The 14892-nt window shown below is 32.8% G+C and overlaps 2 protein-coding genes across 3 annotated transcripts in view; one reads left to right on the forward strand and one right to left on the reverse strand.

Annotated features, from left to right (window-relative positions):
- The window catches only part of LOC109537175, a 49934-nt gene extending 36677 nt beyond the window's left edge, over positions 1-13257 (forward strand). The window contains exons 2-5 of the mRNA XM_019903774.2: positions 9887-10000; positions 10085-10225; positions 12096-12249; positions 12300-13257. Of these exons, the coding sequence (XP_019759333.1) occupies positions 9887-10000; positions 10085-10225; positions 12096-12249; positions 12300-12481 (591 nt within the window). The 3' untranslated portion in view covers positions 12482-13257. The remainder of the gene's footprint in view (positions 1-9886; positions 10001-10084; positions 10226-12095; positions 12250-12299) is intronic.
- LOC109537174 (elongation factor-like GTPase 1) overlaps positions 1-14892 on the reverse strand; it is a 99215-nt gene that overhangs the window by 71904 nt on the left and 12419 nt on the right. The window lies entirely within an intron of this gene.

Here is a 14892-nt window from a genome sequence, read left to right on the forward strand (position 1 = left end):
TTTTATTGACATAAATTACTGCGGGTCTTGAAATCCGCTCTTACTCTTTAGCTCATATTTAAAGAACCGATTAAAATGTAGAGTTCTGGTTGTCATTGCAAGATAGAAATTTAAAATGCGCACTTTGCTATAAAAAAAATCATTTTTCAATCAAGGTTTTTAGTTTTTACGAAAATTGCGAAAATTCAACATACATGTTGAAACAGCACTTAGTTTTTGGCTAAAATGCGCACTTTTTAAAAATATAAAGCATAATTTGAGACACGTTTTAGGTTTTCACGAAAAAAGCGAACGTTTAATGCGGGAGTTGAAGCCGCTCTCTTATGGTGGGTTTATACACGAGAATAGGGATAAGGCTTAAGGCATAAGAATAACGCTATAGGTATAACGCCACTTGGGGTGTTTATAAAGCAGAATAAGGAACAATATCATTTTATGTACAGCCAATCAAATTGCAGCATAGGCTTAAGAAACAATAGGGTTGCGTTTGTTTATGTCAACATTATCGCTTAAAAGCTTATTTCATATAAAATTTGTACATTAAAATGTATTTGTCCACTAAAAAAATTGTAGCTCTTTTTGGTTTAATAATGTAGTTCTCTAATATCACTACAAAATGTTATTGCAATGTTTGTCACGTGGGATATTAGAATATCATTTATCTTTCAAACCGCGCATGCTTAAGCCTTATTCTCGTGTATAAACCCATCATTAGTCTTTGGCTGATATTTAAAGAACCGATTGAGCTGTAAAGCTCTGGTTCTCATTGCAAAATACAGCTTTAAAACGCACACTTTTTTTATATAAAACGACATTGGAGGAATATTTCCAGTTTTCACGCAAAATACGAAAATTCAACATTAATGCTCCTTGGAAACCGCTGTTAATTTTTGACTCATATTTAGAGAACCGGTTGAGCTGATCATCATCATCAATTCGCATTAGCAGGTTTACCGTATGGCTTCACTACTTAAATAGGCCACTGGGTAAAGAGTAATGAAATGTTTAAGTGAAAGTATTTAAACTCGAGAAAAAGTGCGATACTAATTCTGATTTGGTTGCAAATTTGAAAAACAACCTACAACAATGTGTAACGGTTCAATAAAGTAGTACAAAAAAACCGATGTTATCGACAAAGAAAACCAAAAGAGATACTGAAGAGGTACTTGTTTGTAGCTACGAATAAACAGAAAAAAACAAACATCGGCAGCAAAAGAAAACCAGGCGAAGTGAAGAGGTCTTACGACTACCCATGTATATGCATGTTTCGATATTCCACTCCAAACTTAAATTGTGCAAATAATTTCTATTATGCATCTAACTACACACACTTCAAACATGCTCAACTCTGGGTATATTTATTAACATACCCACATGCATAGGTCAGAAATGAACTAACTGAACGGTGTTTACAACTTTAACCTACTGGCATGAATTGTACCAATTTTTAATGCCAATTTTGCGCCTGCAAGCGCTTGTAACTCGTCCAAATGAAAGTTATTGAACGTATATCATGTAATAAAACAAAAATGAAAACTTAAGAGATAAACGAGATTGTGTAGATGCCACACTGAGCAAAAGTAGCTTAACAATCATAATATGCTCCAGATTGAACTTCTATAAATACGTATATGGAAATAAATACAGTTAAAGGATCATTTACTTTGAAATTAAATATTAATTCAACTAAATAACCTCGATTTTATGACTAGACTTAGTCACCAAATATGGCATAATTATTACACTATAAGTGGAATCGTTTAGAAAATATTAAGGCTGTAATAGAATTGATATTTTTATGTAGATTATTAATGCATCCCGCTTTACAGGCGCTAATGACGTTATTAAATTAGCAAAATCTTTAACAGCAATAATTTTCAATAAAAAGTGAATTTTTCCGCATTCTGATATTTAATAGAATAACCGCTTTATCCGCAAAATATTGTTTTTAAAAACAATCATAAATTAATAACTCAACGGTTATGCGAGCTTCATCAACCATGAATTCTGAGACATTTAGCTTTTTTGTGCGGTAAATTTCCTACTGACATAATTGATACACGCAACATATGCTTCAATGTTGCTAATATAATAAATAATATCAGAAAAGTTACCTTTAATAGCTTAACAAACGCAAACGCTGCGAAGGCTAGGAATATATTTCAATATACCTGAAAGTTCCATGTAAAACGAAACTATTCGTCAGTAGGAATATATTCTATGCAAATTGGGCCGTGCTTCAAGATGATAACATTTAAGTTCGCCAGATTAAGATTCGATTCTTTTTTTTTAAATTAATTTAAAAAAACTCATGTTTAACCCAACAAAAGGGACATGAAAATATCAGACTGTTTCTATCAACAAATCTTCTGTTTAGAAGTGTGTAATAGAAATAACTAGACACAATAGTTTGATGGAACTACTATTTGCAAAATTGCACATTAAGAAAATAAATAAGTATTTTAGAGACAAAAAAAGAGAATTGCAAAATGTAAACCGAAAAAGTTTCAATTTTACAGTAAATACTAACAGTAGGGCATAAAATGTAAAATAACCAAATGAAGTTTGTATACAGGGTGTTTGGAGAGTAGATGCATTCCTTGCAGGAGGTGATAGTGCAAGTAATTTTGGATGTTTCGTTAATAAACCATGTTCCGAAAAACCTTTGTTTCCGATCTACAGGGTGTTAAAGTTTTATTTAAAAAAAACGTAATTTATTAATATTGTGGAAACCGTTTGGAATATTTTAATGAAATTTTACAGGCTTAGGCACTTAACAACAATATATGTTTTGTAATAAAAATTTTATTTCTAGCTTTTCCAGTGGCATGGGCATAATAGGCACGTCTGTAGATAGTTCTAAATAAAAAAATCTTACGCCACTGATTTTTTAAACAATAAACATGATGAATCAAATTCTTGTTCAATTTGGAAGGCAAAAAGACTCTTGACTTTTTTTTCTACGACGTTCCGTTAGTGAGTAAACAAATTGAACTCGATTTATTGCACAGCATAATCGGGTTTTTAATAAAAAGTTGACTCCACACTAGTTTTTATCACTGATTGACAAAATTAATAATTGCTTTCATTTCTAGTATCTGAGTAACTTTAGTTGTCGCCTTCTTTTTGCGTTTTATGTAATTTCGAGTAAGTTCACATTAGTTGAAAACTTTATTTTTTGAAATGGCTGACACTGTCTGGTAGAAACTATGAAACCACTCAACACAAGACATTTTTAAGCAACAAAAAATGTAGCTTTTATCCAAGCCTGCATCTTCACTTCCTCGAAGCAGGAGATAAAAACTAACTCCAACTTTAACGAACGTAAAGTTAGCAAAGATACAAAACCCGAAAATTGTGTTTATTAGAGGTAAAAACTACCGTTATTTTATTAGAGAAAAGAAATTAATTGTGAGATGAAACAAAATTAATCCAATTATTTCATAGTATTGAATCGTCCACGGTAGATTTCCATGGTAGCTCTAACTTTAATACTGCGTATCGTTTGACGATTTACCAAAACCGAACCTATTTAAGAATTTGTCTGTTAATGTACTTAATGATAATAAGTAGTTAGAAGACAAAAAATTAGCAGAGTAAAAGTACACCAACATAACGAGAAACTAACCGAACCACAAGTAAACCCCACTACCCCTTCAAAAATTGCATTAATGCGGAAAATTATTTAGGAGAAATACAAAGGCTACATGGACAGACTCCAGCATAATTGACAAATTAGTTAAGAGCATAAACTTTTAAAAAATCCATATTGACACGACATAATTAAATCCAAAGTAACGTGATCCAAAATTTATTTTTTTACCCTCTCTTTGAAAATCACCTTATTTGCCTTCACTGAAAGCGATAAATTATATACAAATTAAGCTGCAGTTGGTTCTGAAGAACCTTTCTGTTCGTTGGTTCTTTGGAAAGGTTTATTCCTCTGAATCGAATGAACGATTGCAAATAAAATCATTAAAACTACTTACTTTGAAGGTCTCAACATATTAATGTGCAATAATAAATAGGCCGTGTCAAAACAAGGATCATAATGCCACTTGAATGCAGATCGTATCAGATTAGTCTGCGATGTTCCATAAAATATATTTAATGAGTAGGTTACATACTGTGTGCGTTTACATTTCAAAATAAGTAGTCACTTTTTATCGTTTATGGAGCTAGAATTATGTCCACTCATGTAGCTTATGCTGCAGGTTTATGGCAATTAATGGTCAATCAGTTAATTTGTAAACATTTAAAGAACAATGATCAATAAATAATACTGCAGAGATATGGGATCATCAGTATTAAACGCTATTAGTAGAAATATCAATCAAAATTCCATAATAATTTATCAAAAAAATGCGTTTCAAATAGCAACAGTAATTGCTTGCAGGAGTACATCAAACACATGTTCGAGCAAAACCATTCAGTTACCATATACAAGTAGGACAATTCTTAAATAAGTATTAATAACAACCAGCCTGAGATCACGTTATATGGTGTTGCTGCTATTATTTAAAATCTTGACCTACCCTACGCAAAGACCTGAAGACCAATAAGGTACACACATAGATGAATGCTGGGTACACACCCACCAAAAGACGTGCACATGCGAGTAGTTTTACAATCTACACTTAAGCCACAACCTTTCTCTTCGCAGATAAGTCTTCGATATATCATAGATTAAAGTATCTTACAAACCGTCAAGATGAAGACGTGTCTTGATTCGATCTGAAGGATATTAGGCATGGTGATTTTCAAAACGATACTAATGTAAATAAAAATCTACGGAATGCAGCGGTAGGCGAACCAGCCAATGTTGCACAGCCACTGTCAAGGAAAGAATACAATTAATTTAGGACACACAGATGTACTAAATGGATTTTTGCGAAAGAAACCCGAACAGTCGGTTGGATGTTTGCATCTTCGAAAGCGTATAACTAGAGATTGAAAAGACAAGCCTCGAAGCAATCGAAAATCAGTAGACGAATGGCATAACCCCAATATACATATTTGGGAGAGGTTAAAGAACACAACGACTGAAACAACGTACCATCATTAAAATTCTGCTGGTGATTTGCATCACCATAAAGGACATTTTTGATGTTGTTTGACACAGTACCGTAGGTAGCTAACAATGCGGAAGGTAGATTTGCTTTAACATATATTGTTGTACCTGCTGGACATAGGTAAATGTAGCAATGGTACTATCGGCAGTTCTCATTGTTAGCCGCTGCAAACAGTGAACGGGGTTATTCATACGAACAAGCATAGATTTCTCATGAAATTATTTAATGCACTACCTAGCAGAGCTATTGATTGAAAATGCTGACATCATCTATCATCGGCTGCGTAATTATTACAAACCATAGAATTCCCTCTAATAACGTATTATAATAAACATAGAAAAAGATAATGGCACAGATATCTCACTAGATAGGAGTCGTACTTCCTGTAGCAAACAAAGATAAAAGCTGCTGCAATTTGCTTTGGCTTGGACGCGACTATTCCTAGCGCATTGAAATCGCACATTTCCACAGATTGCAAAATGTACAAAGTAAAATAAAAAAATAGATATAGTGACCTAAGCTGGGAAGATCTCAGGCAGGAATGATCTATAAAAGGCGCCGACCAACCAACGATACATCGTGACTGTTCGGCCTTGACACTGAGTAAGTGTTGCTCAATGGTAAAATCGCTCATGTACCTCAAGGTACACATATGCTGTTCGGTTCTGCAACCTTTTACATGTTACCTTAGGTCATCAGTGGTTCCTATCGATGTATGGGCTCCAAGTTGCACGAAACCGATTTCCTAAGAATGTTTTCAATCTCATGATCTTCGTTATCTGCACATTATATGCTAATAAATACCAACTCCGCATGATTTAACGTGTGCTTGATGTTATACTGGCTAGACAAAGAACCCAAACATACACAGGGAGATTCTTGAATGACCAAAACATACAGTAGAGTATACAGGGTTATTCAGATTATACGGCACATAATAATGCGGCTAAACTATTTAATTTTAAACAGTTTATTTTATGGATTAATGGAGGCCCGTTGGGATACATTTTACATTTTTTTTTAATTATTTTCTAATGTACCGGGTGTCCCAATTCAAAGCCCAATCAACCCAAAGATGCATTTTTTTAAATGTAATGCCCTGTATATTATTATGTTATTAGTGTCTACGATCGAAATAAACCTGAGATCTATTAAGGTTTATTTTACTTAAATCTTAGAATTTTTGAGATATTTGAAATTTTGTAAAAACGGAATTTTTTTTCTTTTTAGCTTAAATTCTCAACCCCGTTCGAGCCGAGGCTAAAAAGGTTTTGTGCCCTGGGCGCGAGTTAAGCTTGCTACGGCACTGCCTAAAAGTACGAAAAATGCGTTTCCTAAACATCCAAGAAATCCAATTTCTGTTGGTTTTTTCGAAACTAGATATTTACATGGTCGCGTCAGGATTATTATTTCAATTCAATCAAACAAGCTTTTGTAATTGAGTATGCATATAAAGTATTTATTATATACACATGCGATACAAAAGCCTTTTCTCCTTATTTTTATAATTGCTTTTACTTGGACAAGTTATAATCAAATACTAAGCTTACCTAGAAAATTAACACTTTATCGAACAGTAAAATGAAGTAGATCAGATAGTAGGGATCCTATTCCACACTTAGACAAAAAGTGTGAAAAAAAATCGAAGTCTAAATAGTGATTCTGCATCAGTTTATACCTAAAAAAACGTATCTTGAGGACGAATCTAAATATAAACCATCGTAGACTAATCTGTAACATTTTACGATTTTTGGAAATAATAGTCAAGATGAAACTGACGACTTAATTTACGACGACCTAAAAAAGTGAAAAACTCATCAGCGAAAGCTTCTTTTGAACAGTCAACATTTTCTTTTTATTAGTTCTACATAACGCAACTTCCACTCTTTAAGAGGCGAGGAAAGTTTTAGTTTTTTTTTAGATGTAGGTTTAGTTGGTCTACTTAGAAATTATATAATATACATTTCTGAAATGTTGGAATTCAACATAGGGTTTTTGTTTCGTGAGTTTACATTTAATTACAAATGAAGAGTTTTTCGTTGTCCGATAATTGATAACTTTGAAAGGGAAAGGAATACTTTTTTCTTGGCGTAGCGGAAAAATAATTTTTGGAATAAGATAAATTTACTGGTTTCGGCGGGATTTAAACCCGCTACCTCCATGACTCCGGCATGATGCTCTAAGCTACGAAGAAGACAGATTCGTACCCGCCTTCGGACAGTAAAGCTTTCTTGACTCCAAATACGGGGTGGTATTTATAAGTGTGCAATTTCAATCAGCTACTACGGAAATTTTCATTTAATGTTAACTGCATTTTAGAAAGAAAAAAGTTTGTAATTAGCCAATTTTAATTTTGCCTCAATCGTCTTCAATGGTCTATTAAAAATCGCTTAATTAACGAAACTATTTGAATTTTAACCTATGGAATTTTCAAATTAATTAGTTTCTAGTAATTATATATCGCTTCAATCTTATTTGGACTTAAGTTCTGATCACTCTCCAGTCAGTTCTAAAGTAATCTACATAAGTCAACATGTGAAATTATGCAGTGCACACATAGACTGGAACTTCTATGAGAAATACGTAGATGCTAATATAAATCTGCAAAAATCCTCAAACGCTTATTGCGGGAACGAAAAAACGAGATTTTCCAAAAGCTACTTCCAATTTTGACACCCACAGAATCCACCAACTATTCACTGTGGAAAGCAACCAAATATTTGAAACGCCCCTAACAGCATAATCAAATCAGAACTGACAGGGTGAGAGTCGAGGATAGAATAATTTCTACTCATAATAATTTAACATAAATTCCTGTCTTGAAATCTGCAGTAAACTACAGAAGTTGATACCTAATTTCTATTACAAACCGAACTACTCACAGAGATCATTGGTCATTTTACATTGAGATTTGTATTCGATAACTTGTTCTTAAATACTTCATTTAATATTTTTCTAAAAAAACATAAATAAATAAAAGCTCTTAAGATTGATTTAATGCAGTTAAAATTAATAAATTCTTTATTAATAGATTTGGATCTAAAGAGTCACTGTAAAGCAATTACAACAAAGTACACTAACAGTACAGTCGCTTAAGATAGCATTATTCAACTTGAATGAATCGCAATATTGCGATTTCATTTTTTTTATGAGCAGTGCATAGTGCTTTAAATTATCAAACAAATAAAATCATAATCTATAATTATTCGTTTTATTCGATGGCACAGATTCATATCCGGTTGCTTATTTCCAGGCGATTAAAATATTTATTTTGCTAACCTGAAAATTGACTTTAATTTTTACACTGTTTTCAGTTTGAATTCTTTTTCAGTAGCAAAATCGATATTTCGAAAGATTACTTTAAAAAATCCAAATCAATATTGGGGCTTTTTGAAAATTGATATTTCTAAAAGTGTCCACAGCATTGGTCAATTTCGATGTAATTAAGTGAATTTCACTAGGAAGATTTCAGGTTACACTAAATTTGAATAGGACGCTTTCATTTATAGAATTCGAAGTAACCCATGTGATTAATGAAAGAGTTGCGAGAATGAAGTGGCTGTGAACATTTACAAAATAATGCGGCAGATAAATCAATTCCTCGAAAACGGATATCGAGTGTTTGAAATTAATGTCAAATAATTAAATACCCAGTTAAATTGATGTACCAGCATGCTGTAAACAGCACGGATACGACTACAATGTGCATAATGCGCGGTTTAAAATAATACATCATTCATTAACCTTAGCTTCATTGTTGCCTTTCAATTTCATAACAGTAAAGTGCATCTCTAATAATACAGGGGCTTCTCTATGAAACTAATCAAACGAATCGAATTCTATTTTGATACTATGAAAATATTTACTTTTAATTTTCATAATATAACGACTCAAAGCAAATCGCATTCATAAAAAAAACCGAATTTAAATTCCATCGACCTCCAGAGTGGCTCCCACAACCTTCAGTAATGGAAAATGCATTGAATCACATCAGAATCGAGTCACAATTGCAGCGAAATTGCTTATTAAATCATTCTGCTTTCGCTACTCTAGATTAGGAGCAAGTTACCATCTACGTTTCTTCAATGATATTAAGATGAGAAAATTACAAAATTATCAAACTCTAAGGGAATAGCGATTTGAGAATTGCATCTAAGTCAGTTAGATAATAGTTGAAGTTTCCGATGGCTGCTGATTGAATTGATGGTCATATCATGTTGAAGGTCTAGGATTAACTAGGAAATCTGTAGTTTTTAGGAAGCAGGATTTTTAGATAAACGTTAAATGATTTACTCGTGGGGGTGAGTGATCACTGTGGCAGTTTCAAATGGAAAATGCCGGAATGATCCACTGACTTACGTGGAGCTTTGATATATGAAGATAGAACAACAACAGAAGATTATATTATTATAAGCATATAACATTGTCGACTTTCAACTCGCAAACCTCAGATTCGTAAAGTTTCGTCCTATGGTAATAAAGTTCTTGAATACTGACTGCTAAACGACTAAGTCGAAATCCTTAATTGTACTAATTGTATTTACTGCATAAATGTTTATGATCTCTCGCACGAATAAATAATGTCGACCAATACATTATGCAGACTGGTGGAAGTATGAAAATGTTCCATAAATTCAAATCCGTATAATGGCAATGCATTTCTGCAGATGGCCGCAATAAATTTGCGTATGTGTAATTGAGTTTCTGTCTTCAGTAGCTGCTGCGTCCAAAATCCCGAATATTGATAGCTTTGATAGTGGCCTTGACAAGTAAATGTTTTCTAATCTAATCACTAATAACATTATTTTTTCCAGAACTTATTGCCATTGCTTGCTGGAGTTAGCGATGCTTCAGCCACGCCAACTAAATACCATTATTATCCCCACAACCAACACATATATTTGCTACCAGAATGTGCAATTCAACAGGTAATTTCAAACATCATTTTATCTTGATGCAATTTGTTTCAAGTCAGATTTTCGCTTCAGTGTAATCAATTGTATGTTTCTTAGGTTTGCACTGCTGTATACGTGAGATTTAACTGGACTCAACCTTTATGCGCTTGCCCCCCAAGATACAAGAACCCATGTTCGGTTTCTCTTAATTCGGATGACCTGCATACTACAGAGCTAAGCATCAATAGAAAATCAAGGGTAAGACTGTTTTACAACAACGATTCCATAACGGTTCCAAGTTGGTAATGAGCTACTATCAACATTTAGGCGTGATATTGATTGTTTTCTTTTCTGGTGAATACAGGGAACAATCGAGATTAAGCCTAAACCGTTGAGCAAAATGCATGCAATCCAAAATACATCATTTCGAGTTATCGACGAAAAACCAAATAAATTAATTCAAATTAAAGATTCCGATATGTATTATACAGGGTGTCCCGTAAGCTCATGATCAAAAGGGTACTCCGATATTCTTTGGACCAAAAGAAGACGATCTGACCTAACTTTTATTAACAAAAAATGTCTGGCTCCTCTGCTATTGATGGTCAAAGTTCTTCCAAGCAATTATTTTTTTTGAAATATCGGTAGAATGGTACGATGTATTTTAGTGAAACTCGCTGTGAATTTGTTCTTATGTAAGACTCCAATTTTGATGAAACAATCGAGTTCAGCCGTTTTGGAGAAGTGGTGAATTCTTGAGTGTCGTGGTACAAAAACTACCAGAACTTTTTAGTTGGAGGATGAAATTAACTCATTATTTTTTACGTTGATGCACTAATCATTTATTCACAATTTTGTGCTCTTTGTAAAATCTTGTAGCATTCATAGTTTTTGCGAAAAAAATATTTCTGTTTCCTTGCCACTTAACAATGTTAGACATTAACTGCAACTTTGATCATGAGCTTACGGAACACCCTGTATACTAACTTTTTTCTGGTGCAAAATTGTGAAATTCGGAAAATGGAAAAAGGAGCTACATGATTATTTTTTGTTTCGTTTATTTTCTTCACAAAAATTATATTTCAATTGTCTAGTATTTCGTATTAGTAGTCTCGTATTATTATTTTACGACTTACGCATAATTATCATCCTTTACGTACGGCGATTCAATGACAAGATTAAATTATTCAAACGATTTATCAAATTATGTGAAAATTTGGAAAATAATTACAAACTGCAAAATCTTGGATCAAAAGTGTGTCCTCCCAAATCTTGTCGCAACTCACTCAACTGAAAGACCTAAGGCAACCCTTAAGAAAATTAATTTTGACTAGAGAATTATTTAATCCTCAGAGGGCATTTCACTATTCTCTCCAGTTCTCTCAATTCTTTGTTCTTTCTGGACTACATTGTTTGCGATATTAAATGTATTCATTACATTACACGCTCAACAAAGACATGTATTCTATCGAATACCGAATAAGAACCAATAATCGAAGAACCAATAAAATGACATAATAAAATGTGTAAAGTTTTAAAAAGGAAATAAAAGATTCCGATATGTATTACATACTAACTTTTTTCTGGTAAAAAAAATGGTTTCTTTTACTTCGGATTTGCAATTTCCATTTCCAATGTGTACCTTTATTCAAATTCACATAATGTTTTCTAAGATGCACACTTTCTCAAGGCGTTTTCAAGACTCGGAAAAACTGTGTTATTTGGTAAAAAACTGTGCAATCCCGAACAGGAAAAGTATTTTTTATAACCAATCCGCATTTTTATTTCTCAGTTTCTCTTCAAATGTTCCTCTATTGTGCTAATCCTCAAAATCCTAACCGACTATGAAGATTCCGAATGGAGGCACTGATTGTGCGTTAACATGCAAACATTGATTTTAAAATTTTTTCTTTTTCCAATCTAAAGAAACAAGAAACTATCAACAACTACTAAAGCCCTAAAGAGATGAAAAGCCACTTAACATGTTCAATGCAAACAACAATTATGAGCTTACCCTTAGACCTATATTACGATTTATTATACCAATTATATGCACGCAAACGAAAGCTTTTGCAATATCCTGAGGACACAAATGAACCCTTGAATGTTGACATATGTAATTTTACAGAAGGCCCTCACACTGGCAAAGACGTGCGAACCGACCAGTGAAATGAGAATATGCAGGGCTCCTAGAGACTGGTCCTTGCTCGCTTTGCAGAATATCCGAACAGGAAAATCTCATTATCTGGTGATTTGTAGATGTCCTGATAGTAGCACTTTAGGTAAAATTATTCTGAATTTCATTGAGTTCTGAACTAATGGGTACTTTTAGAGGGTCCGATGTCGCATGATCAACCAACATATGCAAGTGTGCCGGGAATAAGAGTCTATGGAATGATGTGCATAGATAACAAACGCAGAGGAAGACCATTAAGAACCACACGAAGCCTTGAAATCCCACCATTCCCATGGAAAACGGCTAAAGAATTGGCCGCAACAGTAGTATGGAACTAAGAAGATCGCAATAACCGCTATATAGATATGGTCGGTTGTGATGACATTAAATCTATTTAAATCGAAATTAATTGATTAAATATTTATCGCCTATTTACTGGTAGAATGTACTTTTAAGATATTTTTAACCTAATTATTGAAGTAATTATAATTGCAGTACAGTAAGGTCCATAAATCTTAAGACGATCTCATCGGTAATCTTTCATGTTTAAACATTGAATCTTGTAGATGTAGGTGAACTTCGAGTACCTAATTAAAACTCATTAAAATTGTTTAAATCACGTTTAGAAAATCCCTCTTCTGCAATTTTAATAAATTGACCATTTTCTTTGACACATAAAAAGTAGATTAAATTAAAAAAAAAAATTTAGCTGCGCTGTATGTGAACTCACGGTTAGTGAACAATGAATTATAGCTATAAGACAGATAAACTGTAAAATATTAGGATTTACTTGGCCATATTTAAAATCCTGCTTTGGCAATAATAAGTTGTCAAGGTAAAGTGTGTGTTTTCGCGTGCAATATTACTCCCACTCTGATCAATAGAAGTTACAAAAACTCAATACAGCCATCCACTTTTGCATGCTGGAATGTTTTTTAAATGTGGCTAAAATTGAGGGTTTTTCACCATCGCATTTCAATAATATTAGGCATAGCACCGTAGTCGGACTTAGGGTACTTATTTTCATATTTATTATTGTTGAATCGTCGATTAACTTCGAACCATAGCGCAAATTCATGTATATATTTTAACGCATTAAATCGTACCTACCTTTTCATAAATGGTGTTTTATTTTAATCGACCTTTCCTTTCGGAGAAGCTGATACTTTTTGATATTATTTCACTTCAATCAATAATTTGGTCACAAAATATGCAACACCAAAAATATATACATATTTTAACACGAGGAGCTGAGAAACACAAGTCACAAAATAGCAATTCTAGTTAAAAAAAACTAATATCAGGAATAATTTAGAAAACTCTAAATTATTGTATGATCTGTGGCGAATCCAGGATTTGATCTGGGAGGGCTGAGGTCATTAAATAGTTACATCGTTGTATCGACACACGGTGGGGTATTTGATATCCATTTCTGATCGAAATTGTTTTTTAATTAGATATTTTTTCTACAGGGTTAGTCAAAAATTTTGCAACAGCCAAATAGTTCAGAGGATTGCGTGAAATGTTTTGCAATTTTGTACACCGGAATTTACTACTTGAAGAGTATACTTGATGCAATAATTATGTGCACAAATTATTATATAATTCCTCCCAAATGCCCAAACTTTCATATTTGAAATAATATGTTTTTGTTTCATGTTTAAATTGCTTGCATTTTAAAAACTAAATAAAAACACATTATTTTCATTTAAAATAGATTGATTGAAACTCTAAGAAAAAAACTATTGACTTGGCAACTTCGTCAATATTAAACTTAAAAAGTTTTTACGTAATAGTTACTGAAATATTACGCTGTTTTTGGACCTTTGACTTGCATACAAGCTTTTATAGAGAGATTTTAAAACCTTAAATTTTGACATTACTTTAATGCTCTCCCATCGTTATTTCGATAACGATGACCATGAAAAGCCGACCAACACAAATGACATTTTTTAAACGCTTAATATGAATTTTTCCCAGTTTGCATGTAAAAACACAGTGTCGAATCAAAATAATGAATTTACACATAAAAATTCAGAATTTATTTATGATTCGCTCCAAGTCGTATCTTTGACGTAAAATTAAAATAAGCCAAATAATCCAGATAAACAAATGCTTGACAACGTAAAATTAACAAGTTTTTATTCGAATTAATCGAAAAGTGCCATTTTTCGATCAGAAGCGATGGTCAAAATGAAGCACTTTTCTTTAGGGTTCATTTGTTTCACTTTTACGCACGGACTTTTACGCACATGTGCGCAAAAGTAAATGTGACAAATTGAACGTGTCACTGTCATAAATCTTTTAAAGTATTTTCATTAAAAAGTAACCAACAGGCTTTTTTAACGAATTACGTAGGCTTATAGAGAACTATTGATCATAATTTAAAGATTACTTACAATTTGTAAATTATAACTTTGTTACAACTTCAGTCTCAATGTCGTTAAAATGGTCTATTTTTCTGCGCTCGCCGATGCTGCCACACGCCCAACACGATTTTTTTAAATAGCGCAAATTTTATGCAATATATGCATCTGATACAAACACCATACCCTGAAAGCAGCACTTGAATTTTCAACACTCATTGTTTCACTTGTTATGCTTACAAAAGTACGCTTTTGAAAAATTGCAAACGTCAAAACATGACAATTTCAAAAATGGCATTGACATCAAATTTTAAATATGAAGTTGACGGTTGTTATTTTTGGCTATTTTTATTCATTATAACTTATTATTGGTGTTATATCCT

This window comes from Dendroctonus ponderosae, unplaced genomic scaffold (assembly GCF_020466585.1).
Source record: "Dendroctonus ponderosae isolate FM_Combo_2020 unplaced genomic scaffold, Dpon_F_20191213v2 Dpon_F_20191213_1, whole genome shotgun sequence".
NCBI lineage: Eukaryota > Metazoa > Arthropoda > Insecta > Coleoptera > Curculionidae > Dendroctonus > Dendroctonus ponderosae.